The sequence below is a fragment of the Botryllus schlosseri genome, chromosome 15 (genome assembly GCF_051294905.1).
Source record: "Botryllus schlosseri isolate E-star chromosome 15, Bs_hap1, whole genome shotgun sequence".
Lineage (NCBI taxonomy): Eukaryota > Metazoa > Chordata > Ascidiacea > Stolidobranchia > Styelidae > Botryllus > Botryllus schlosseri.
This window is the reverse complement of record NC_137250.1, coordinates 10,113,929-10,138,350: the sequence shown is the minus strand read 5'-3', so window position 1 is coordinate 10,138,350 and position 24,422 is coordinate 10,113,929. Positions and strand designations below refer to the sequence as shown.

The 24,422-nt window shown below is 38.7% G+C and overlaps 3 protein-coding genes across 15 annotated transcripts in view; 2 read left to right on the top strand and 1 right to left on the bottom strand.

The window, feature by feature from the left end:
- LOC145457734 (ubiquitin-like protein 3) overlaps nt 1–24,422 on the top strand; it is a 245,928-nt gene that overhangs the window by 121,235 nt on the left and 100,271 nt on the right. The window lies entirely within an intron of this gene.
- The window catches only part of LOC145457722 (THAP domain-containing protein 1-like), a 474,772-nt gene that overhangs the window by 402,433 nt on the left and 47,917 nt on the right, over nt 1–24,422 (top strand). The window lies entirely within an intron of this gene.
- Nucleotides 1–24,422, bottom strand: part of LOC145457675 (NFX1-type zinc finger-containing protein 1-like) — a 224,795-nt gene that overhangs the window by 190,728 nt on the left and 9,645 nt on the right. For 6 of the 13 annotated variants that reach the window (XM_080335917.1, XM_080335915.1, XM_080335914.1 and 3 more), the window contains exons 7-13: nt 23,455–23,551; nt 21,896–22,041; nt 21,683–21,832; nt 21,185–21,276; nt 21,044–21,127; nt 18,990–19,102; nt 18,778–18,925 (exon numbers count right to left, since the gene is read on the bottom strand). In XM_080335917.1, coding sequence (XP_080192043.1) covers nt 18,778–18,925; nt 18,990–19,102; nt 21,044–21,127; nt 21,185–21,276; nt 21,683–21,832; nt 21,896–22,041; nt 23,455–23,551 — 830 coding nt within the window. Of the gene's footprint in view, nt 1–817; nt 2,086–2,150; nt 2,332–2,388; nt 2,501–2,559; nt 2,729–4,348; nt 4,482–4,547; nt 4,696–9,172; nt 9,341–9,401; nt 9,788–9,848; nt 9,989–10,052; nt 10,132–10,573; nt 10,759–10,875; nt 11,030–11,089; nt 11,180–11,811; nt 12,617–13,632; nt 13,811–13,864; nt 13,961–14,021; nt 14,109–15,651; nt 15,724–16,017; nt 16,177–16,430; nt 16,578–17,664; nt 17,931–17,985; nt 18,176–18,234; nt 18,361–18,414; nt 18,538–18,777; nt 18,926–18,989; nt 19,103–21,043; nt 21,128–21,184; nt 21,277–21,682; nt 21,833–21,895; nt 22,042–23,454; nt 23,552–24,422 lie in introns of those variants that run through there. The other 7 variants (XR_013920955.1, XM_080335924.1, XM_080335933.1 and 4 more) reach the window with 7 other exon arrangements.

Genomic DNA, 24,422 nt, shown 5'->3' with positions numbered 1-24,422 from the left:
ACCGCTCGAGCTTGTGCCTGCATCACGTGAATAACAGTGGCCTGGCGCAGGCTTAGGCTCGCGATCAAAATGCATTCCTAAACGCGTTTGCGGTGTAGAAGTGACAATTGCGAATTGTCGAGGCCAAGACTATAACTTCTGGTTATTACAATACCACATCGAGTAGCACTATCACGCGCCGCGAGTCACAGAGCGGCCTAATTTTCCTAGCCTCCAATGTTTTACTACTAGCCAAGCGCGTTATGATAGGACAGTCAGCAGATGCGCCAGAGGCCTGAGACACGAAACGGCTGGAGATCTGGAAACCCACACACAACAACCGAACTAAATGATCGCAAATTGGATCAATACATAATAGATTCCATACAGAACATTTGATTAGTACGATCTGTTTTGGTACTGTAGGGATCTGCTATCTCTAATGATTCAAGCCTAGCGCGCATGTTCTAAACGTTTGTTGACAATAGACTGTCAAACACGAAAACCAACTCGCGCGGTATCGAAATTTCAATGCGAGTGTTATTGTTACTGTGACTTCTGGTTCTGTAACTGGATAATATCGTTCAGGTGAGACGGGAGAGCCATGTGAGATGCGTTTTTCGGGCTTCCGTAGACGAGAGAACAATATGAGAAAAAGGCATCACCGCACTGCATTGATCGATGGCGTGATGATGCCGCGCGGCAATTAGGGGATTATCGAATTAGAACAAGAAATATTAGATCAATGGAAATATACGTAAGACGGGGGGTATTTCGAGCTTGGAAACGGGGGGTATCGGACACCGATTATCCCCCCCTGTCTACGCCACTGTACAAGAGGGTTGGTAAATGTGAGCACTGCGCAACGTAGGCCTAAGCATTTACCCGTCTAGGAAACAGAGACACATTGCTATTTATATTAATCTTCTACTCCTACTGCTACGGAAGCGTAAGCTGTGATCGTATAGTTTGCGGTCAATTTATTTGTGATCTAACAATGGAGGATCAGTAGGGCAAGTTTTTGCAACTTTTGCAACTTTTTTACAGCTTCCGGCAGCTTCCTAAATACTCGCAAGATATGTAGAATTCTGTTTTAAGCCCGTTGAAGGAATCTTATAGTGCAACTTTTTTGCAACTTTTGTCCATTTTTTTCATGCAACTTTTTGCAAATTTTTTCAACTTTTTCGATTTTTCATGAAAGTATTTTCGATTTTGGTGAAATACACGGCCAAATTCGACTGAAACACCGTAAATCAGCACCGAAATAACGCTTTTACGGGTATTTCGGGAGCTTAGCCGAAAAATTGCCTTTTTTTTAGTCAACCGAGCAAAATGTGGTCAAAATGCAACTTCTGCAATATTTGTTAAAATTAAAAAAATAAACGCAACTTTCTCAGGTGTTTAGTGCAACAAAAACTTGCCCTAAGGATCAGTGTAACGTACAATCAGTGAATGACTGGTTGCTCTCACGAGTGACACCGGCGTATCTCGAACAATCCGAACATACGCAAGATACAGTGATTTATTCGACAACGTTTACTTGATGACTTGAAATTGACTCGTAAATTTTGCTCCAAGTCACGAGTCAATGCACAATTTTGATGCTCCGAGTCAAGTCAAGTCAAGTCATTTTCCAAAGTGACTCGAGTCAAGTCAAGTCATACGAAAAAGTTGACTCGAGTCTGACTCGAGTCAAGTCATGACTCGAGTCAAGTCATGACTCGAGTCATCCCAACACTGCTCTTCGGTGATATCGATGTCCAAGCATTCATAATAAATAATTGTTCTCATTATTTAAACGTAGACTTGGGTCGAGTCATATTGAAATTCTTGAGTCTCACGACTTGGTCGACTGATGCACAATGACTCGAGTCCGAGTCAAGTCAACTTACAAATTGATTCAAATCGAGTCTAGTCCATTCCATTACTTAGAAAATGACTCGAGTCATTACAATCCTGATTAGAAAAAGCCTTCTTGGTGTAGGTCATCAAGCATATCCTGCGGTATGTGATTCAGATCCATATCTGCATTATAAGCAGAACGTCTTGCGTCATCCATTAACTCTGAAACGCGATTGGTTGGATCCCGTTGGTGACGTTCTCCACCTTGTAGCAAGAACATAAATTGCCGATTTTTCATATCGGCAATGGAATTGACGTAAAGGTCCTACCCATCATCGAACAGCATTCAGGGCATTTCGCAGTGGTAGTGGCTCCACCACAATCCCCTATTGCGTACACGTGACCTTTTGGACATTCAAACCAATGTCCCTTTGCTGTAAAGCCCATCGCATCACAAATTATTCTCTTTTCATCCTCATTGATTCCAATGTCGCTCATCAGTGAAGGAGCCTTTACAACGAAAAATAGAATTTCGACGGTAAATTTACCTGCAAAAATGTGACAAACCTTTTTGTATATTCTTTTAAACGATTCGGCGACGGTAACCTTGATTGTAGAATCGTACGGGCTGAAGGTTTCCAGCAACTTTTGACGCAGCATTTTAATGTGATCCGTGACTCTAATTGCGGTGTAAACCATGTAATAAGTAAACATGCTTGAAAATGATCAGTAACTCACTCAGAATCGGGTTCCGGCTGTCGAGTACATCTGACTGACAGCTTAATGTATTCCAGAACATCTTTCAAGCGAGTGGTCTCGTTTTTAAAGTTTTCGTCCTCTTGCACCGACGTTTGTGATCGTTCAAGCATCACCCACTTTGTTATCACCTTAATGTCCTTGTCAAATGCTGAAATTGGAAATTGCAAGTCTTGGACAGGAATACTCCCCATGTCACTGATAAGTAGAACTTCTAGAAAACGAAGGATAGCATACAGCAGGGGTGGCCAAATTGCGCCTCTTTGATGAATACACAAATGACAAATGCACATTGCAGATACATTTCTCATGCTGTTCCTAAGAGGTCCAACGTAAATTTAAAACAACGCATTCTATCAAGTATAACTAATATGCCAATGTATAATCACGTTTACGTAATAATTGGAAATATCCGCTTGTGCGGCTATACAGGGTGACATTTGAATTGAATAATATATTCATATTGAAATAAACCCGGAAATATTTTCGGCTGATACTCATCAGGGGTAATTTTCAGTGACTAAGAAAGAATTTGGAAGAGCTTTGCAATTCAACATTGTTCAGTTTTTACCAACCCACTTGGAAGGTGTTCAGTTTTTACCAACCCACTTGGAATGAAGTGCTGAGGATTGCTTTGACGTCTTATCAGGCAGATTTCCATTACCTTGGTTCAAGAAGACTCACAGTATCACTACGCATCATATCATTACATGACGGTGGCGTTAACCTCACTGTGGGTGAATAAATTCGCATCTTCGATGTTTCATGTTGCGGCTCTTTTATAATTACGTTTTGCGTTATGCGGCTCAATCATGGAACAGATCAGGCCTATAGTTACAATTAGGTGTTGTGCAGTGATTCCTGCTTTGAAAACAAACCCCTTGTTGTATTCGATGTGATGTGATATCTGTTACAAATCCATACATGGAATGAATGAATGAATGAATAAGATGAAATAATTAAAATAGCGACTGAAGTGCAGCCCCAAATATCGAATAATGCAATAATACCAGAAATCCTTGTAAGCACGCTGGACTTAGATATCAGTTTCCAGGACGGTCAGAAACTAAGAACCGATATAACCTAAGCAGTTCAAGAGTTTAACTCATTGCTGTGGTATTAAAAAGTTGAAAATTCACGACTCATAGCTATGTCAGACCATAAGGTGAATTTCAACCAACACATAACATAATGAAGTGCAAATCGTATATTAAAGAGATGTCGTGCAATGAGCCACATATTTCACAAGGTTTCTCCACTTCACACAAATGAAAATCATTTACCATCTCCAACACATACTCATGTGCTTTCTTTCATACTACTAACTGGGTGGAAAATATAGCTATGAGTACAAAAATGAATATATAAATTTGTTGAATGAAATGTGTGACTTGGATTATAATAAATATAATGTGATTTAATGTGAATTACATAGAAATTTACATGTGGGAGAAAGAGAGAGAGAGATGGTCTTCATTTTCGCCTGTACCACGGAGATGCGATACGGCCTTTATAGTGAGGTCATCTAGTCTGCGCCCCCGTTTTTCTCCTCCATGCTATCCGTGATTGCTCAGCGCCTAGCAGAATAGCTGAGGATACCAGTTTTCGAGTCTTTGGTCTGACCCGGCCGGGGATCGAACCCACGACCTACCGATCAAGAAGTCGGACACTTTTGGTCAGAGGCCGGCAAGCTACGTTTCTCTGCTAACCCTCAAGACAACCATGACTAGATCCGAAGCTTATTCTTATTAATAATATGTTAACGAATTACCCAGTAAATACTCAATTGGAATTGTTTCGTCTTCGGCCTTCAATTTATCTCTAGCTTGTTTAAGATGACAAAGCGATTGTAATCTTCTGAAAGTCTTTTCAACAGCAACCAATTTTCCAGGGAAAGGTTCGAACTGAAAAGTGTAAGCATATAGAAGTGCTGATGAATGAGACAAATAGCAAACGTAATTCCACTGCACCTTCAGCTTCCATGAGATGTCTTCAAGCCGATGTCGATAGTATTTCTTCATTATTTGATCGTTTCCGAACTCATCATGTAATTGCTGACGACTTTCATCGGCCAACACAGGGTCTCCCCATTGCTTTTCTTTTACTTTATTCACAGAACTAGAGCAATTATCATACGTCATATTAAAAAAAAGTGTATACAGATAAAGTCAATTCCATGACTCTAATTACAGCAGTGGTCATTTTGGAAAAGTTCTTTCAAACACTGGACATTCGGACTTGAGTCTAGCAAAGTTTGTTTTGTTTGAAAAGAGGGGCTGTGTGACGATATGGTGATAATATTACATACCTAATAAGAAGTATTCATGACGATATTTAACGTTTATGGACGAAATATTTCCAGAATTAGGCAACTGGTAAAGGCAGCCATACCCCTGTAACACGTGTGCACTAATATGGATTGATGAATGTAATATAGCTTCCAGGGATGGTGCGAAGCTGTGAAAGGTTCTGGTTCGTGTGAACATGACCTTTTAGAAAACGCGAACTCAAGATCTGACGTCGCAATTCTAGTTTCAAATACAACATTTGCGTAACGATATAACGGTGAATGCTAGGGTTATGATTAGAAAAGAAATTCAAAATTTCGTGTGTCCTGTAGTGACAAATAATGAACTTTTGTGTTCTGATGTCAAAATTCACAAAAGTTAAGACTGTTTAAACAAAAACCTCCCGCACAAAAATTTTCCAGTTGTCACTGTATGAGGCTTTCTTTTGTAGATATAGACTATATAATATATATAGCGACTGATTTGAATTTAACTCACACAATTCCAATTGCGAAGATTTAAAATGGTATTTTGGTAAATTGTGATTGCCCAGATTGACTTAATCCTATCGTGCTCTTGTTTACAGTCAAAATTAAATAATTAATAAATAATTATTAATATCGATTTTAGATGTAGACTGTATATATTGTATAACTTCAATTTGCCTGATACAAATCAAACTGGGTGTCTGAAAAGGCGAAAGTAGAACAACTCAAGATATTTTCAGCGGTCTAGAAAACCGATAAGAGGAATATGATGCATAGGAAAATTTGAAAATGTCATATCATATGTGACACAGCATCTGTTGATACTGGACGGCGGAATGGCGTTGTTGTGAAACTGCAAAATGCAATGATGAGCAAGGACCTTCATAAACCACAATATATTGGTTGCCAACATCATATGTTCGATTCTTAGAGCATATATCAGAGTTCTTCAATCCAACGTCTTCAACAAATCCAACTCTCAGCTACAAATTTTGAGATGATGTGGTAAAACACGACATAAACTTGGTACAATCCACCAAGCCAGAATTTCAGATGAAAATATTAGAAAACCGGGGATGGAGGGATGATCTTAAGTTTATCTATGAGCTATGCAGAGCATGCCGCCCTTTCAAAGAAGATAGTAGATTATCACTAATAAAATGGCATAAACTTCCATCTCTACGCAATTTGTGATGGAGCTCAAGGACCATGATTGCGTACTTCAAAATCTCGGATGGAGAGTAACTCTGGAGATATCATGTTTATTCATCGCAAAAGCGTGTAAGGAAGCCTGGTATTCTAACCAGATGTCTAAATATGGAATATACTAGAGCGCGACCGATTTATCGGTTCGCTGATAATATCGAGACGATATCACACTTTAAAAGAATTATCGGTATCGGTCATTGGAGCTGAAAAACGTGGCGTCAAAACATGGCGGCAGGAAGTCAGAAAACTATAATCTTTGACCGCTAGACTGAGAATATTGATATATTTCATATTGATATATTTCATATAGCTTACACTTCACAGCTGTCAATATACAGCCTTTCCAGTTTATTTCGTGTTCAAGTACTTCCATGGCTGTAAATATGTTCAAATAAATGCTCTGAAGCTTTGAAAATGTGCTAATGTATATCCAACTTCTTTTGAATATCGACTGAATGTATTGGGGTCAGGGACATTTAGAGCTTCTAGATATCCCTGATTGGGGTTATCGATCAAGGTGTGAGATATCGGTTTTATCGGTATCGACCCAAATATCCAATATCGGCCAGGATCCAGAATATACCAAAGATTATTTGATGCTATCTTTGCTCTCGAATGTCCAGCAGCGATAAAGTGCCTTAAAATCGCCTTGGAAGTCGGATATGTTTGTTGTAGATGTCCCTGGCACTAACATAATAACAGAAGGGGAAGTCAAATTGATGGATGAACTTTGCCAGAAGTGCAAAAAGACATATTTCAAGATTAAATTTGTAGCAAAGAATACCTTTGAATTGTAAATATTTCCTATATTTGGACCAGTGTCGAAAATTGAAGTTAGTTTGTGCAGAACATTTTTCGATTTGAACAAAATGATTATAATTTTAATAATTTATATATATCAAAATTTTCATTAATTCCTGGTACAGGCAATTTTTTTCAAGTCAGAACCCTAGTGAACGTGTAACATTGTACAATGCTTGAGGGAAAAAGTAGATTAGTTATATTAAAACGAAATGACAGATTCCCAAGGCTGTGACATTCTAAAATATCAAATCTGGGCAGTCACGCTTGAGCTCGTCAACTCCCCCCTCCCCGACTACATTCACGTATGTACATTGTACAATTGTATGTAGTCAACTATGTGTACGTTTATTATTATTGATGGATATTAGTCTACATTCTTGAACCCACTTGTTGAAGTTTGCATCAATCAGGATTGAATGTTTTTAATGACCGCTGTTTGAATCGTTATTTTTGAAAGGAGAAGTATTGCAAAACCCGTTTTGCCTCAGTTCATAGGATATTGAAGTCCTCACATATCTGCATATATTGTATACATGTACAACCACAACTATTTCCTTAAACAACGATGCATTCGCTTCATGAATTTTGTAAAATGCCAAATTGATTGGTTGAGCCAGCGCAGTTCGCTGATCACCCAAGTCCTGCATGTAGTGTATTATGTTCATGATAATGTGTAACTGTCGGCCAAGCTAACAGTAATGACCGTATTAATGACTGTCTTAAATATTCACAAACGGAAAAGCTGAATATTTCAATCAAACTTTTCTAATATGGCAAATGAAATTTTTCAAGTTGGCAAGGTGCATGTTAGTTTGGTGCTGAACTCCATGATATGATGCCAGCGTTCGCACCACATTCGCACCATCCCGAATATCTACCATTGATGCAGGGGTCTCAAACTCAAATGTGCTCGCACGCCAATTTCCTGGTTTTTGATGGCGCTGGGGACCGCAGTACCAATAATAGGGGTATTCAATGTATTTCCAAGTAGGCCTTATTTGACGGGACCTTGCAGACTGGCGATCCACACACATCGTGAAATAAGGTAGTGGTAACCCCGCAACTGGTCATTCGGTATCCTATCTGTTCATTACATCGCATTGTGTCTTATCGCATTGTACATTGTGTGTGTCTTGTTCATATGAAAATATAATCTGACGATTACATTGATTGATTATTGTGAACACATTTTTAAATGGTAAATATTTGAACAAAATGGTTGTTGTACTTGGCATAGCTTGTCAAAATAATTAGTTATAGACACCACGCGAGCGTACAAATGCATCATGACATCTTAAAAGCTGTCACGTAATAATTTTGCAGCTAGCGGGCATTTGAAGCGCCACAATTATCGGTAGAATATTTTGGAATTAAGCAAAGATTGATCTGATATCAGAGCCTAGAAGTAGCACAGACTAATCCAGGTTTCGGGCATACTGATGCTGGACTATTGATCATGTCATTACTGAAGTCAAATTAAATCAGCATTATATTTACCTTCGAAAATCGGCACAGATCAACAGCAACTTGAATCTACAATGATTAATGTGCTAGACATAGTAATAGAAATTTCCAATCGCCGAAGAATCAATTGGTGTCACAGCTGTGGAGTGTAACCCTACATACCTTACTCGCCACCTTTAATTAGCGATAATAATATGGATAAAGAGACCCAAGTTGACACATAATGTAACTAACTATGAATCAAGGAGGCAACAGAATTCCAATGGCTTCCTCCTCATAACAGTCTTATATTTTGTTGCGTGCATGGTTGTACCAAGTTACGGTGTTCTGAGTCACAAGTCCAACTCTGATTGTACTGTTTGCCCGACTCAACTCGATTCATTTTTATTAAATCTCCCATTCAGTCCGAGTTTGCGTAATTCTATAAAAGGTCGCGCCCAAGTCCAAATCACAATTTTCAGTCATGAATCATCAACGGGTCATGTTTTTTACCATCGTACACATGTAATGTGAAGTAATAGCTCATCTTCCACCGCAGGGTAGCTTTTGAAAGTGATGTGATAGTGACGTTTAACGAGTAGTTTCCGGTTTTTGAGTAGTTTTTGAGCAAATTTTATGTTCTCAAATTTAAAAAAATAAATGCAGCGGTTAAATATTGTCGAATGCTTCAAAATCCAAAATGCCGACGCGGGCCGCACAAAATCATCTGGCCCCGTGTTTGAGATTCCGGCATTAATGGAATATTTACCCCAATATCACACTGAATTTATAAGATCAAATTTTCCTATACTACGAGATGTTACGAAATACATTACCAAATTTAGTTGGAAGCTTCGAACTCACTTATGAAGCTTTTTAATTATATTTGCATATCTTGCGCTCTTCCATATAGTTGTCTTGCATCTAGGGCACTCCTTCATTTTAATAGCATTACCATCATCCCTCTGGTTCATCCATTGGTCCAAGGTTTCGTGAGTGAATATATGTTTGCAATCCATCAGTTGAACAAATCTGTCACCGCACCGCCATTATGATTATTCCAAATATATGATATCCAAATTCAGCTATATACCTGGCCCCTGGCTTAACTTCATCACCAAAAAGTAGTTCCGTCACTTTTTCCTTGTCACATATCCCACACAAATTCGGACACGGCTCGCCACAAAAACCAAGGCATGGATCACCGCATTCCAAGATTTTATCACATGGTTCATTGCACGGCTCACGATTACAAGGCTCACTGCATAGCATCGTGCACTTTGTGTGTTTGCATTGCCAACTGCACTTCTCCTTGCATGGTGTGCAAGGTTGTCCACATATTTTTTTACATTTACTATGCACACACCACGTCCTACATTTTCTTTGGCATGGTGGACAATTGGAGCACTTCGACGTACATTCATGACCACATATAAGGGTGATACCGCAAGGCTGTGCACAAGGCATGTGCAGTCTTCCCTGTAAACATAGTAAAATGATCAGATAAGTCGAAATATATTTTGTTCAAGTAGTTTACTACCTGATAGCATTCCCCACAAGTTCCCCTGCATACATGATCACATTCAAGGAAGCTGTTGCATTTTTCGATACAGTTGTTCTGATCAACCTCTCCCAATTTCGAACACTCTACCTCGATGTCATGACCACAGGGTAAATGCTCTTAAATAGGAAAAAGCAGGAATTTAACCTTAGCCCAGTTCGCATATGTGGATATTTGTATTACTTTCAACTTTGGTCTTGCATGACACGTTGAAAGGAGATTGACTGCATCTAACCTCTTGCTCATGCCCACATGGCAAACGCTGCCGAAGGTGAAAAATTGATTAGAAAAGTTACATTCCATCAATATCGATTCGAAACAGAAAAAAATGATAAAATGCCTCTGAAATTCAATATTTGTAAGATTTAGATACAATGCTGAAGTAATGAGAAATCCCTTTCGTCCATCATAAAATACTGATACAAAACAAATGATTTTGTTTCATTTCTTAATTATTCAAAAGAATTTTAATTATTTCAATATATTTTTGATAAGCTGCATTACCATCACAAATGCTGAAATTCATATTCATTGCCTGTAATAGGTCATGCGTAACTTGTGATTGTTAGGCCATAATTTCAAGAGGAATTTTCAATAGATGGAATTCACGGATGAATTAAATTAAATTTCGAATTTTACTACAATGGGGTATTCGTGACTCAATGTTCTTCGCCAGAAATTGTATACAAACATGTGGAACTCACCTTGGTCACGATTTCTGAACATGGCCCGCAATCGGCGAAGCACAATCTTGAACATTTATGACCGCATTCCAGAATCTTTTCGCAAGGTTTTGTACACTTGTTGTTAGAATGATCGTCAGGATGGCAGAATCTTATGCACACATGTCCACATTCAAGTCTCGTTCGACATTGTTGAGCACAGCCTCCTGCAAACACAAGGTGTAATGATTTTAATTACCGCACTTCTTGCAAAATACACCAATTTCTGATGAGTACAGTATAATTAATATGTCACTATCGCTATATATATATCAAAATGTTACCTTCTGGAACATTTTTGAAATCCATTGCAGCCTTAACTGGGGTAAGTCGATCAGGATGATTCTTACATTGCAAGATAAGCGACTCTCCAACGCTATCAGCATTTTCCAAGTGTCCTAATATCCGACTCCACATTGGACTTTTCATAGAAAGTAGCTGATAACATAATACCAAGTCTTGATCATAATCCTAAATATATAATCATCATATATTCACATCCATATTTCCAATGCAATATAGAGCCAGCTTTGCTCTTGACAACGCAACACATATTCTGTTTTCTGTCGCAAGAAATCCAATGCTAGCCTGTAAATAGTTTCAAAATACCACCTTCAATTTATGTGTCAAAAACTCACCTAGAAATCAAGTAATGTTTATAATACATGGACCCAGAAAACTATGTGTTGTGTCGTTCAACGTACTTTATAAGCTACCACACTATGTATTTATGGAAAACCAAGTATAGATCTATCCCTTTGAAGAGTTCATATGGAATGGGCTATATAATTTTTCCCATTACACTGTCATTAAGTACAGTAAGTTTCACCAGTACGCAGGAATAGTTTGACAGAATCCACAATGGGAATGAATAGTCATTGAAAAATATTCATATTCCATGTATAATCTGGGTACGTTGTGAGTCACTTATATTGAAAGGTATCAAATCTGTAAAATTTTCAAGTGTGATAAAAGTGGTGATGTGCTGCGAATAGTGAAATATACTTTCTTTGGTAGCTCCGTTACTTCCCACACACACAGTAGTGACAATACGTCAAAAAAGTTTCAGAAAAAAATTGAGTGATTGTTCATCAAAAAATTAATTCCAAATTTTGATAACACAGAAGTATCGTTTCTTGTACGTAACATAATGTCAATAAAAAACAGCTTCAATCTTCTGCTATTTGTAATGTCATGACGCCGCTTTTGAATCGCATTACCTTGTCATTGCTTCGAACAAGCGAGAGAAGTATGATATCATTTTCTTCCCCTTGAAAATTGTCAACTGCCGTAACTGTGACTCCGCGCTTTTCCGTCATCGCATTGCGAAACGCGAGAAGTTGTCCGGTGTACATGACCAGAATTGTTATCTGTTCCGGTTCATATCCCTGTTTGAGAAGATAGTCGCAAAGCGCAATGAGGAAATCCACTTCGTGCAGATTTTGCTTGGTCCTCCCATCCCGCAAATTTTCCTCGTACACACCGTGCGATATGAAAAACACGGGCTTCGCCACTCCCGTTATTTCATCGCGGAAAAGCACGCTTTTGTGATCCTGTAAATCTTTATATATTCGCGGACGGATGAGATCCGCAATTTCCGGTCTCATGCGGTGCTGAATATTCAAGGTGACGTGTGGGATATGTACTTTTATCAGCCTCTCAAAGAGAGAAGTATCCATATTAAAATGCCTGGCTAGTGCGTACACTGTTGGAGACGGCCTCAGCTGCTGGTGATCACCGATTAAGATGAGGTGTTCGGTTGATTTTGGCATTGCAGTGATAATATGAGCTTCCAGAACCTCTGCGGCTTCTTCCACCACTACAATTTTACTTTTCAATTTGTAAATTAAATCACGGTACTTGGCGGCACCAGTGGTCGTGACGGCAACAACATCTGCTCCCTGCAGAATTTCAGCGTCTTCCAAACGGCGCAGTTGTGCCAGTTGGGTTGCCAAACGGTTATACTCCATAATCTGATTGTCCGAAACAACGTGAAATTGCTCACGCCAACGATTCACCCATGTCCTATAATCAAAAATATGAAGCTATCGATATGAGAGAGATTAGATTTATTCTCGTCTGCACGATGGAGATGCTTTGACAATGGAGATGTGATACAACCTTTCAGGTAAGATTATCTAGTCCGTACCACCATGATTTTTCTCCTCCTTGCTATTCCTGAATGCTGAGCGCCAAACGGGATAGTCGTGGATAGTAGTTTTCAAGTCTTTGGTATGACCAGGCCGGGGATCGAACCCACGACCGACCAATCAAGAAGCCAAAGGCATCACCGAGGGCCGGCTGCTTTTAGACACAGCAGTCGAACTCTCAATATTGTATAAGACTTTGTGCAATCAAAAGTGGTAGCAAAATTGGTGATAAAAAATAAATGTAACAATTTACTAGCACAATTCCGAAAAATATCTGTAGACCGGAACAACTTTACATGGAGCGTGTGACATGTTCATGCTGGATAATTTCAAAGCATATATAAATGCATCATGCAAATACACTATTGATGTATGATCATGGTTATATGTAGAATATAATGTAAATATCCTCAGACTATGACAAGGTGGCCCAACACTGCGAGCATGACAGGCCCTATCAAACATTAATGAGAGCGTCACGGGTCACAATAATGGGATTTAATATACGGTAATAAAAACAAAGTTATTCGCTGTGGCGATTTATGACCATTGCGAGGTTTGATTAATATCATAGGCCTTTTACAATATGGTTTTCAATGTTGACTTACGACCGGGGTTTCAAGCCAACAACAGCAATCTTGTGACGTTTTGAAATCACAAAATTTCTCAATTAACGAACGAATGAACCAAATATCGTAACTACACTTTTCTCGGTAATATAGTAATCTTGGTCTAAAAGCTAATATTCTCATTACTCAACAAAAATAGACCCTACCCACTCGACTCCAATCATTACCATTGATATCCGACTGGGATTTGAGTAGTCGAATCATTGTACCCAACACTAAGTAGTTACGACCTTTCATGACACTGTTGCTTCTTGTGACTTGCCTGTATAAACGCCAACGATCCTCCATCTTCAATTCATAAATACTGTGTACCTCACCCTCTTCTTCATCTGTCATAATTGAAGTCTTGCTGAGTTGCATGCGTAGCATTTGCTTTGCTTTCCTTTTATCACGCCGCGTCATCTGCCAACCATATCCATCCTCTTCCAGCACATCATTATCTGTAACAGACTGAACTTACCAGAAATATTACAAAATTTATAAAATGTATTTACTGTGGATATCGTCAAAAGTCATAGCTGCCATTTGTTTCATCAAAGTCTTCATGGCGTACTCGTCATTTTTCATTGGTCCGATACGACGAAATTCATCTGAGAATCATGCACAAGGTACTGCAATATCGTTGAGCTATAACATGCAGCGTATATGTACCACTATCAAGCATCCGGTGTTGCTGCACCATATCTGCTTCCTCTCCCATATATTGTTCGCCGTCAGCCAACTCCTCTGCTTTTGTCACTGTATGAAATAATTCGGCCAAATGTCCATATTCTAATCAATTAGGACTACACTTTAATAGTTTTTTTACTGTAATTTAACCATGGTCAGTAACGATTATTTTATTTCTAACCATGCAATATATGCCTAGTTGTGCTACTTTAGTAGATTTATTTTCAGACAGCTTCTACTTATATAAGATCTTTCAGTGTAGATTTTTTAAAGGAAAACATAGATTTTGTATAGGTTTATAACTCTCTTACAGGCAATGCTCCCTCTAATTTTGGACGCGTCTGCGCACGCTTACCAACTCACTGCGCAGACCCTTGGAAAACAGTGCGTAACGACTAAAAAAAAGGTCATCACTTCGGATTTTTTGTGCGTAACTAAGATTTTCCGTGCGCAGAGACCGTGAAAGCACTGCGCATTTGCGCACGTGCGCAGCTTAGAGGGAACATTGCTTACAAGTGAAATTGTTGTAACGGCGCCGTGAAATGACCCAATATCAATGTAAATCAGTGATTCCCAACCTCGTTGGATGTCGGAGTCGCATTTCAAACTTCAGAGTACGTATGGAGCCGAATCATAACAGTCGAGTAGGCTACTTAGAACGAAAATTTAATAAGAGCTAACACTGGATCTCACCATTCAGCTAATTTAAAAGCATGCATATAGACTTCTATGGATTCCGTGTCGGTTATTTTAGCTGTGATAGAGGCAGATTGGGGAGTGCTATGCATTGAATTAAACATTGAAATCATTACTACAACATACTATGTCGTTATGTGATCATATATTCTTCATATATTCCAGCACTTGATGCACAGGTTTACGAAGTATTATTGCTGAGTAATAGTGGACTCATTGCAATTTATACTTGACTACAAGTCGTTATTTTGATGTTGGTAAATTTGTGTCGAATTGTACTCTTCACAGAGGCGATATACAAAGGTCTATGACCTGCAGAACTAAAGATATATCCTTGTTTGACGGGTATTCATCCACGTGTTTGACGCTAGTCCGCAAGAAGTCTTTTTCCCGGTTTTCAGAAGTGGCCTTGGACGGCTTTAGACATAACTAATATCCCTCATTTTATCATTCATATACAGAAATTAACTATAACTATTCATAGAAACAAACAACTGGTATTCACCTATCATATTTTGTGGCTCATTTAAAGGTCAATCAGAGCTGCAGGAAAGCTACCTTGGAGCCGCATGCGGCTCCGAGAGCCGAGGTTGTGAATCACTGCTGTAAATGATGTTTTTCAATAACTGCACCTATTTGTAGTGTCATTTGTCATTTTTGACAGTCACAAGGATGCGTCTTGCAATTTTGAAAGTGACCCACATCAGATTAACCACCAAAAGTAAACGCCTCGACCATGAGTACTTTTCTTTCTAAATATTGATTGTCTGTCCTTTAATTTTCGACTTTCCCACTAATTGAAGTAGTTTTGACATATCTTGGAATTTTTATAAAGTTGTGAATTATTTATGATGCTACTTGATTAGAAATGTTGACTACTTTGATCCTTGTAATACAAGTCAAATCGAAAACTCACCATTATTGTACTGCATCCAGTCTTCCTTATGCGCCAAAATATGTTCATGAATAGCGTGGAGGTCGTTTTGACCTAAGGGATGCGATGCCATGGTCATGTGAAGAGTAATGATTATTTTCTTATTGTAATTGCACCTTCCATGGGCGTGATGCAAAAGCAGGAATATGCGGTAACACGATAAGGGTACATAAGGATAAGTAGGAGATAAAAAATTGCAATACTACATACACCGAGACTTGGTAATCATCTTGTCTGCGAACAGTTTATCGAAGTACTAAGTAAGCATCCATAATACAGTATGAATACTATCGATACACAACATAGGCACTGAAATTCCGAGCAATGTTTTGAAATCAAAAGACTTACCTGTCTCATAGAAAGCTCTTCCAATGTCCTCATCCGTGTGTTGGAGACTGCGTAAAAGCATAAGTGTATCGGGCTGCAAGTTGCCAATTACCTCGTGATAGACCACTTCCTCGGTCTTCGCTTTCAGACCAAGCCAAGAGAGTAATTCTCGATCCAGATCTGATTCAAAAGAGGAAATTTGTCCACGCAGCAAAGCGTTTCAAGGTACAGAAATTTAAATCTGGAAAATATATTCTTCACGTTGACATAAGGTAAGTCAATATTCCACAAACTTCACAAAATTCATACCAGTGTTGGGATGACTCAATGAATCCTGACTTGGTGTCAAAAGTTTGAGTTTTGAGTGTGAAATTAACACAGAGCAGCAATACTTGATTCAACTCAAGTAGTTATGCAGAGAGTTACACTATTACCAATTTCTCCAGGAGCGCAAGCGTCTTGAAATTGCTGTAGAAATTCAATAGGGATTCGTAGGTTGTCTACTTTCAGGATAATGCGTAAAGATGCCTCCAGTTGATCGACATTGGCGGATATGTAGTGTTGTCGCGTACTCATTTCATCTGAAGTTTTAAAAATATGTCGTATTAGATTTATTGAATCACAGAAATTTTTATATGGCTCCATTCCCAATCCAAATTCGACTCAGATCTTAGCTTCGTCGAAACACATATATCCAATACGGTTCACTTTGCTTAATTCATACATATCGTTTAAAGTAACTTTTGGCCGAAATAAGTGAAGAAACGGCTTTGCCTATAATGAGTAGGAAATCAATTGTTTGTTTCGTGGTAATGCGTAAAGAGAGAAAACTCATTGAAAATGCTTTACTGCAGTGCATCTGCAGTAAATGATTCACAGTTGTGCTAATTGGCACTGATCGCATAAAACGCTCAAGAGCAATACCTTTAGGATAGTTGCATGTACAGTATTTCGATACTAAACGATTCAACGAATAATGTATACCGTAGTACAGTGTGAAACACACATATGGAGTAAAATTTTTATACCTTAGCATCGTTCCCGAGCATTTTTGACGAATGAAGTGGTTGTCCCGGATATCTGGTGACCGAACTAAGCGTATTCAGATGTACATGGTGACGGAAATTGCATCTCAACTTCATTTACAACACGACTTCATTTACAAGCCACGGTTAGACATTACTCTGCCAAAAGCACTTAGGAATATTTCGTTGTGACTCTGGTTCCTCATAATAAGATGAATGACTCCTAGCTTGACTTCCAATCTTAAAAAATTGAATAGTATATTCATATTGAAATGAATCCGAATATTTTCGGCTGACACTCGTCAGGGGTAATCGTCAGCACCCTGGCGAGTGTCAGCCGAAAATATTCGGGTTCATTTCAATGTGAATATACTATTCAATTGTATATTGAAGTTCTCTACCTTCAAGAAGCTCTTCAAATCTTAAATAACTAAAGTATATGAATTATTGACTTCAGCCCAGGCCAATAAAATTTAGTCAAGTGCATAAATCACACATTGAAGCCATAACAGCTTCATTTAGGTCAAGTCCCAGAATTTGTACAAAAAAAAATTGCGTGCAAAAATAGCAGCTAAATCATTTGAGAGTAAAGGTATACGACATACCTCCACAATATTCATATCTCATACATCTGCGTGCTTACCCCTGAGATCCCAGATGGCCCTTCTAATCGCTTTGGTGCCCCGAAATCCAATTTCATTTCTTTGTCGCTCTTGCTTGATTTTGAACAGCGAAAACTTCTTTGTTACTTCATTTTGACAACGCCCTCCGACACGAACGATAACGGAATTTTTGCTAGAAAACTTTGCTATCCCTTCGAGGAACTGATCCAGTGCGTGGTTTGTGTAGCACACAACGAGGATTGGACAAGAAGAAGCGGCATTCCGTGCGTCAACATGAGATCGTGACCTGAATTATGAAGATTTTCCGATGATCTTGGGAAGGATAATATTTTAATCATTACCAAATCCCTTTATTCTTCAGAAGAATCTTCATGATTTCCAATCCCACGTGGGTTTTCCCAGTACCAGGCGGGCCTTGGAGAATCGCTAATTCATGAGTTAAAGCCAACTTAAGTCCCTCAGCTTGAGACTGATTCAAGCGCAGCTCACCACATGATGGCCACTGATTACCGAGCACATCTACCATGGTTTCTGAAATGATAAGATTATTGAAAGGTATTTTGGACTAAATCATGTGGTTAACACATTACGTTTACCGGTGATTGAAGAAAAGTCATATTCAACCCTGCCTCTTGTTCCGGGACGCAAGTAAGCAGGAGCATGTACATCTGTCTCACAGCTGACTATGTACCGTTCTAGAGGTAGACTGACGGTATCTGAATTAGAAGAACATATAAGCGGTACTAAAATACGAACACAAACAATCAAACCTCTCAGTCCTGCCAACACGTGTCTGTACGCTTCGAAATAGGCATCAGTTTCAACCATGGTGTACAGTTTCCTCATGTTTATTAATGGTCTAGCAGTGGCAGTTCTCCGACCTCTAGGAATAGCTGTAAAGCAGATCATCATCTTAACAAGAAAAATATTCATAGCAATGAGCTTCGATTGGGTTCAGAAGATAATGAAATGAATAGTACAAATTTATTCAAGAATTTCAGATTCACTTACCCAGATATACCTTGATGTTTTAAGGTTTTAGCGAGCAGCGAAAATTTAAAATAACACCAAGCAGGATTAGGCAATATCCACTTTGTTGGACTGTTGTCTCGGGTCGTTAATTCATGTTTTACCTTCAGCTGCTTCAGCATCTCCATCACTTTCATCATCAGATACCAAATTTTCTTCTCCTGCATTATCATACACAAATGAAACAGTCAAGTTTCCCATTTCTAGATCTTCAGGTTTCCTATCAGCAACTACAGCAAACAACACCTCCCTCTGGAATGAGGATCACCTAATTAGACATTTCTCTGTGCCAAATGTGTGATGTGCGACTACTAACTTCGAAGTTATCGCTTGAGAAGCATAATAAGTTTCCAAATAACAGTCGTTTGGTGTTCTGCCATCTTATGTTCCCGAAATTCTCAGTGCTAAATTGGATCCTGTGTAGAACACCTGAGAAAGGGGAAGATTGTGGGGTTGACTGTAGATCAGACAATGTGTGGCCCACGATGTGCAATGAGCGGTCCGCGTCGCGATTCTGACTAGCCCATGAAAATTAACTTTAAATTTAGATTACAAAATCCATTTACAGAATGTTGAAGTGTGAATAAAATCCATAGGCTGTATAAACTGAACCGGAAATGTGTTTACTTTGACAGTAAGTTTATGTACCGTGATTACGTAACCTACGTACGCCGTAGGCCTACGCATAATCCAGGTTCAAAATAAAATCAATATAGCAAAGCACAAATAAAGCAACAAGTCACTGTTTTCATATTCAAGTTCAGATCTTGTTTGTTGCCATTGTTACACAATGAATGAGAGGAGGTCAACCGCTCGTGTATATAATCAAGAAGACGAGAAAACGATACTATCAAAACACTGTGGAGCGCTTCACTGTAAAGTGCAGTCTGACCCGGCTGACGCATGAGTCAGACTGTGGTTTGGGGTGAAACCATAGTGTCCTAAATGGTGTGGACACAGCAAGATTGAATTTCTCGCTGTATTTGAGTTACGTCATACATTCCATTTGACCAATGGCAATTTTACGGCCATTTTTGACTAGCTTGCCAAGCGGTAAATTTGATAAAACGGGTATCAATGGAAAGCTGCTGCTGTACTGATTACGGAAATATACATTTTATACTGATCATGCCCCTGGAACGCCCCAAAATCAGCCTCGAATTTTGCATTGTGATCGAGTTTGTCATTGTGACGCAACAATGCTGTCTGGCTCTTTTTCCTGAGCTGCAGTCTCCTTTTGTGCATTGTGATCGAGTATGCCATTGTGACATAACAATGCTGCCTGGCTCTTTTTCCTGAGCTGCAGTATCCTTTTGCTAGACAGAATTGTTGTGACACAATGCCAAACTCCACCACAATAATTTAGGACACTGGCGAACGCTCTACAGTGTTTTGCTAGTATCGATCGCATAAGTTGCGCAAAAGCAGTCAGTCATGTCTTGTTCGAAATATGTTATCTCTGTCGCAGTGAACAGCATGTATCATTCGCACTAGGTATACGTAGTGGACTCTATAAGGAAGTAACCAAAATATGTACATTTTACCAACAACGTTCTCTCAAAAGTGAAGCAACATTTTCGGAAAAATCCACCGGTGACAGTCGGTTAAAAGAATTAGTATCTTGTGGCAATGTTCCTTCTAATTTTTGAGGAGTCTGCGCGTACTCACCAACTCACTGCGCGGTCCCTTGGACAACAGTGCGTAACGACTAAAAAAAAGTTATCACTTCGGATTTTTTGTGCGCAGCTTAGATTTTCTGTGCGCAGAGACCGTGTCAACGCTGCGCAATTGCACACGTGCGCAGCTTAGAGGGAACATTGCCTTGCGGCATCATGAAAGGTCCCATATCTCATGATTATTCAGCAAAATATGACAGTCCTGGTGAGTAACATAGTAACTACCGATGTAGGTTATCTTCTTTCACTTTGCGATTCAGCAATCATCATATTAGAATTATTAATATTAGAATTTCTGCATTAGTCACACACTTAAATCTTGCAATTCTCAAATTAGTTAAGGCCAAATAAGATTACAGTACGAAACTACTCAATACTACTTTTCTCGAACATGTTTCAAACCTGAGGTTTTCCACATTTACATTCTACGTGAAGAAGGAATTGCAAACCTGTGTAGCTTGCTGCCTAAACGGGAGTTTCTGTTCTTTACCCGAGGATTTTGCCTGTATAAAGCAGCTGTCTGAGTTATACGGAGCTTGAATTAAGCGGATTCGACTGTACAACCCAACAACGATATATAACATAAATGTAGTGTGTGTTAACGGTAATGAGAGGCCATTTTCCTCAACTGCCATATCTTTCACGTTGTTCTCGAGATGAAAATGATAAAGAAGAAAATCAACACCTAACCTACCTTTGTCATCAGCTTTTGGAAACAACACTCTTACATCATGGTAGACTTTAACATTATCAAACCGATGCTTGGCATCCGAATCCCCTGTAAATAGTTTTGGGTCAAATATTACATAATTCATACAGATCTGTATAACATTACCAAATTCCCGTATTTCATTGATACCATCACGTAAAGGCCTGATAAAATCTTCTCTCAGCAAGCGGTATTGAACGTCCAAATAATGGTCAATACTAGAGAAGGTATGAAGCAATCAAATCTTCACGACAATTCACATTCATCACAAATTTCATAAAAAAGCTGACAGGTTCATCGCCGCCAACTAATCTATATAAGTGCTGTGATTATGACTTATTGAAGAGAACTCTGCCTTAACTAATATAATAAATTCTCAGGATGACAATTAATAAAACAATATTATTGAGTTTATCAAGTGCTACAACAAAAATATTGGAACTCCTGTCTTATATAGTGACAGAATGTAGTGACATTTAAGGCTACAAAAATGTTCTGGACTAGCCTACATATAAACTTGAGAAAACTATATCTGGCACAGTGAACGTGAATTACTATGTAATAAAACACCAATTCGCCTTTCGAGAATATTATGGTGCCAATCACATGCTACATGCTACTCACCCTCGGTATGCGCCGCTTATGAGATTGGGACGAATAAAAGGCTGAGAATCAACCTGAATGTCCTGCAACTGTGGAAAAACGGGGATCTGTCGAAAGTCATCAGGTGGTTCTAGTTGACTAATCTCGTCCATAGCATCGAGTCTGGCTTTTCTAAGCATTACAACACAAGCATCTCTATCAACAACAAACATACAGCAATCAATGTTTGCCTACCTCTGCTTGCGTTTTTGTCTTTTCTTTTTGAGTTCTTCACCTACTCCGGCAAGTATTTCATTCACATCATCATACATTGCTTGTACTGCCAGAATACCACCTAGCCCATTATTCACTGTTTTTAATATGCACATCATCATTGACACCTGTTGGAAATATACATTCATAACATCATATTGAAGCCGTCTGTTCTGCTGAGTTCTCCAAGGTTCAACCTAATAACATTTAATAAACCATGATCAATTTATCATGGACTATAGCCAAAAAGTATATGAGCAGCTCAGTCGAGTAATTTAGTTAAATTACGGATCTTTGTAGAACTATTAGTCATTTTCTGTTTAGTGCAGATATCAGTATCATTTTATTATCATTTGCATGAACTCAAATACCACAACAATTGTAATACAATCGAGGATTACAGTATGTTAAAACCAACCAACTTAGCAAGCTCAATAGGCCTAAGTAGTTACGCATGTTAATTTTTATCCTGTAGTAACTGCTTCACTTGACTTAAAGATGAAAAAGGTCAAAATATTGTGAATACCAGTAGTTGTCTATGAGGTACTGGCTACCAACTCAACTGGTGTAGTTGTCTATGAGGTACTGGCTACCAACTCAACTGGTGCAGTTGAAATCTACTTTAACACTATATCCCTACTTCGTTTACCATCGTTTAGTAGAGGAGCATATTTCATGTTCAATTTCATGTAAACACATGTAAAGAACACAATAGGGACTGGATAAAACATTTTAATACTACTTTTTTTGGTGTCGGAGTCGCATTTCAAACACTAATTTACTCAGGTACTTATAATGAACATTTTAATGCATGTACAGAACATAGACTGCTACAGAATCTATACCGGTTATGTCAGCATTGATGGACTCAGATTGATAATAGGGCTATTATATGAAACAAATAGTAAATACATACATTACTGCAACGTAAGACATACCAGTATGTCAATATGTGATAGCTCTTCATAAATACACATGCACAAGTTTGCGGGGGTAATATACACGGAGTAATATTGGACTTAATGTGATTTATGCTTAGCTATTAGCCGCTATCTTTACATTAGTAAAATTTCATGGGCCTGGGCACAGTATATAGAAGTCTATCGCCAGAAGCAGTAGAACTCCTAATATATCTGTAATGTGACTGGTATTCGCACATGTGTTTGTCAGTAGTCTGCAGGAATTCTCTTCCCGGTTCTAAGAACCTGGCTTGAGCGTCTTAAACATAACTAATATCCATATTTTAGCACTGGCTATACAGAAATTGACGAAAACTGTTTACAGAAACAAACAACATCGGTCAATACTATTATTTGTAGAGTTTTCAGGCGACAATGAAAGCAGCGGTTGCGAATCACTGTTTATAGAAATCGCCCTTAATATTGTGGTTGCCACTGAAACAAAGGCCAGTTAACACAGGTCAAGCTATGGATAATTCAAATCAATTATTACTAATAAATTTTCTTCATTGTGTTTTTCTAACATGATAGTTTTGACAATGCCTGATTATAACTTGAACAAGATTATAGAAAAAGGATCACCGTTTTTTCCGATTCAGAAGGCATCACAGCAAGCAAGGCCTTGGCTACTTTCAGTGCATTTTTCAGATGAACAGATGCTTTCTCTCGCCCCGTGTCACTATGAAACAAATTTTTATGATGTTGAAATATGTGTGACGTATAATTTTGCAAACTGATCTTGAAACTTTCTACATGTCTTCACAAACATGGTGTTCTATTTTTAAAAAATCATCATTAGGGCCTTATTAATGTGTGGGCAGAATGCCTTTCCAAGACATTCTCAAATTTGTGGTTGGATGGTTGGACGATCAGCCCTTCATGGTGCTTCGATTGCTAGGGTGTAACGCTGACAATTTTCCCTGTCCAAAATACAACGGTCCTCTGAAATAGTTACTTGACCTTACCCAAAACCAAAGGTTTTCTAGAGCCTGTTATTGATCAATCAATTTGTGATGATCTAATCATTTACAGCAAGGGCAGGGCAACATACGGCCCGCAAAGGGATTTTGAGCAGCCCGCAGACAGTTTCCGGTCTTACATGATTATATGGCCCGCGTTCTCAGTGCCGCAATTCTGCACTACTTGCTTACTAGGCTAGGTCGAAGTATAGTGACTGCAGGTTATTCTTTTTTTTCGTACACAAATAATAGTGATCGTTAGTGCTTTAAACTTAAAGTTTACATTAAATACTATTAATCCTTGTATCCGGTGGATAAATACGCATTTAATGTATCGATTCAGTAATTCGGCCTGTCAAGTACTTAATTTTCTTATATCCGCCATGCCGACTGGAGAAGTTGCCGCCCCTGATTTATATATATATAATATATATCCTAGTCTGCCTATGTTTCACCAAAATTACATTACCGTACACTAAACATAAGTTGCATATATTACAATATTGAAGGCAACCAGCATACCAAATAGCCAACCAGCTTCATACAATATTATGACAACATAATTCCCATTACCGACCACCTTGAAATTTT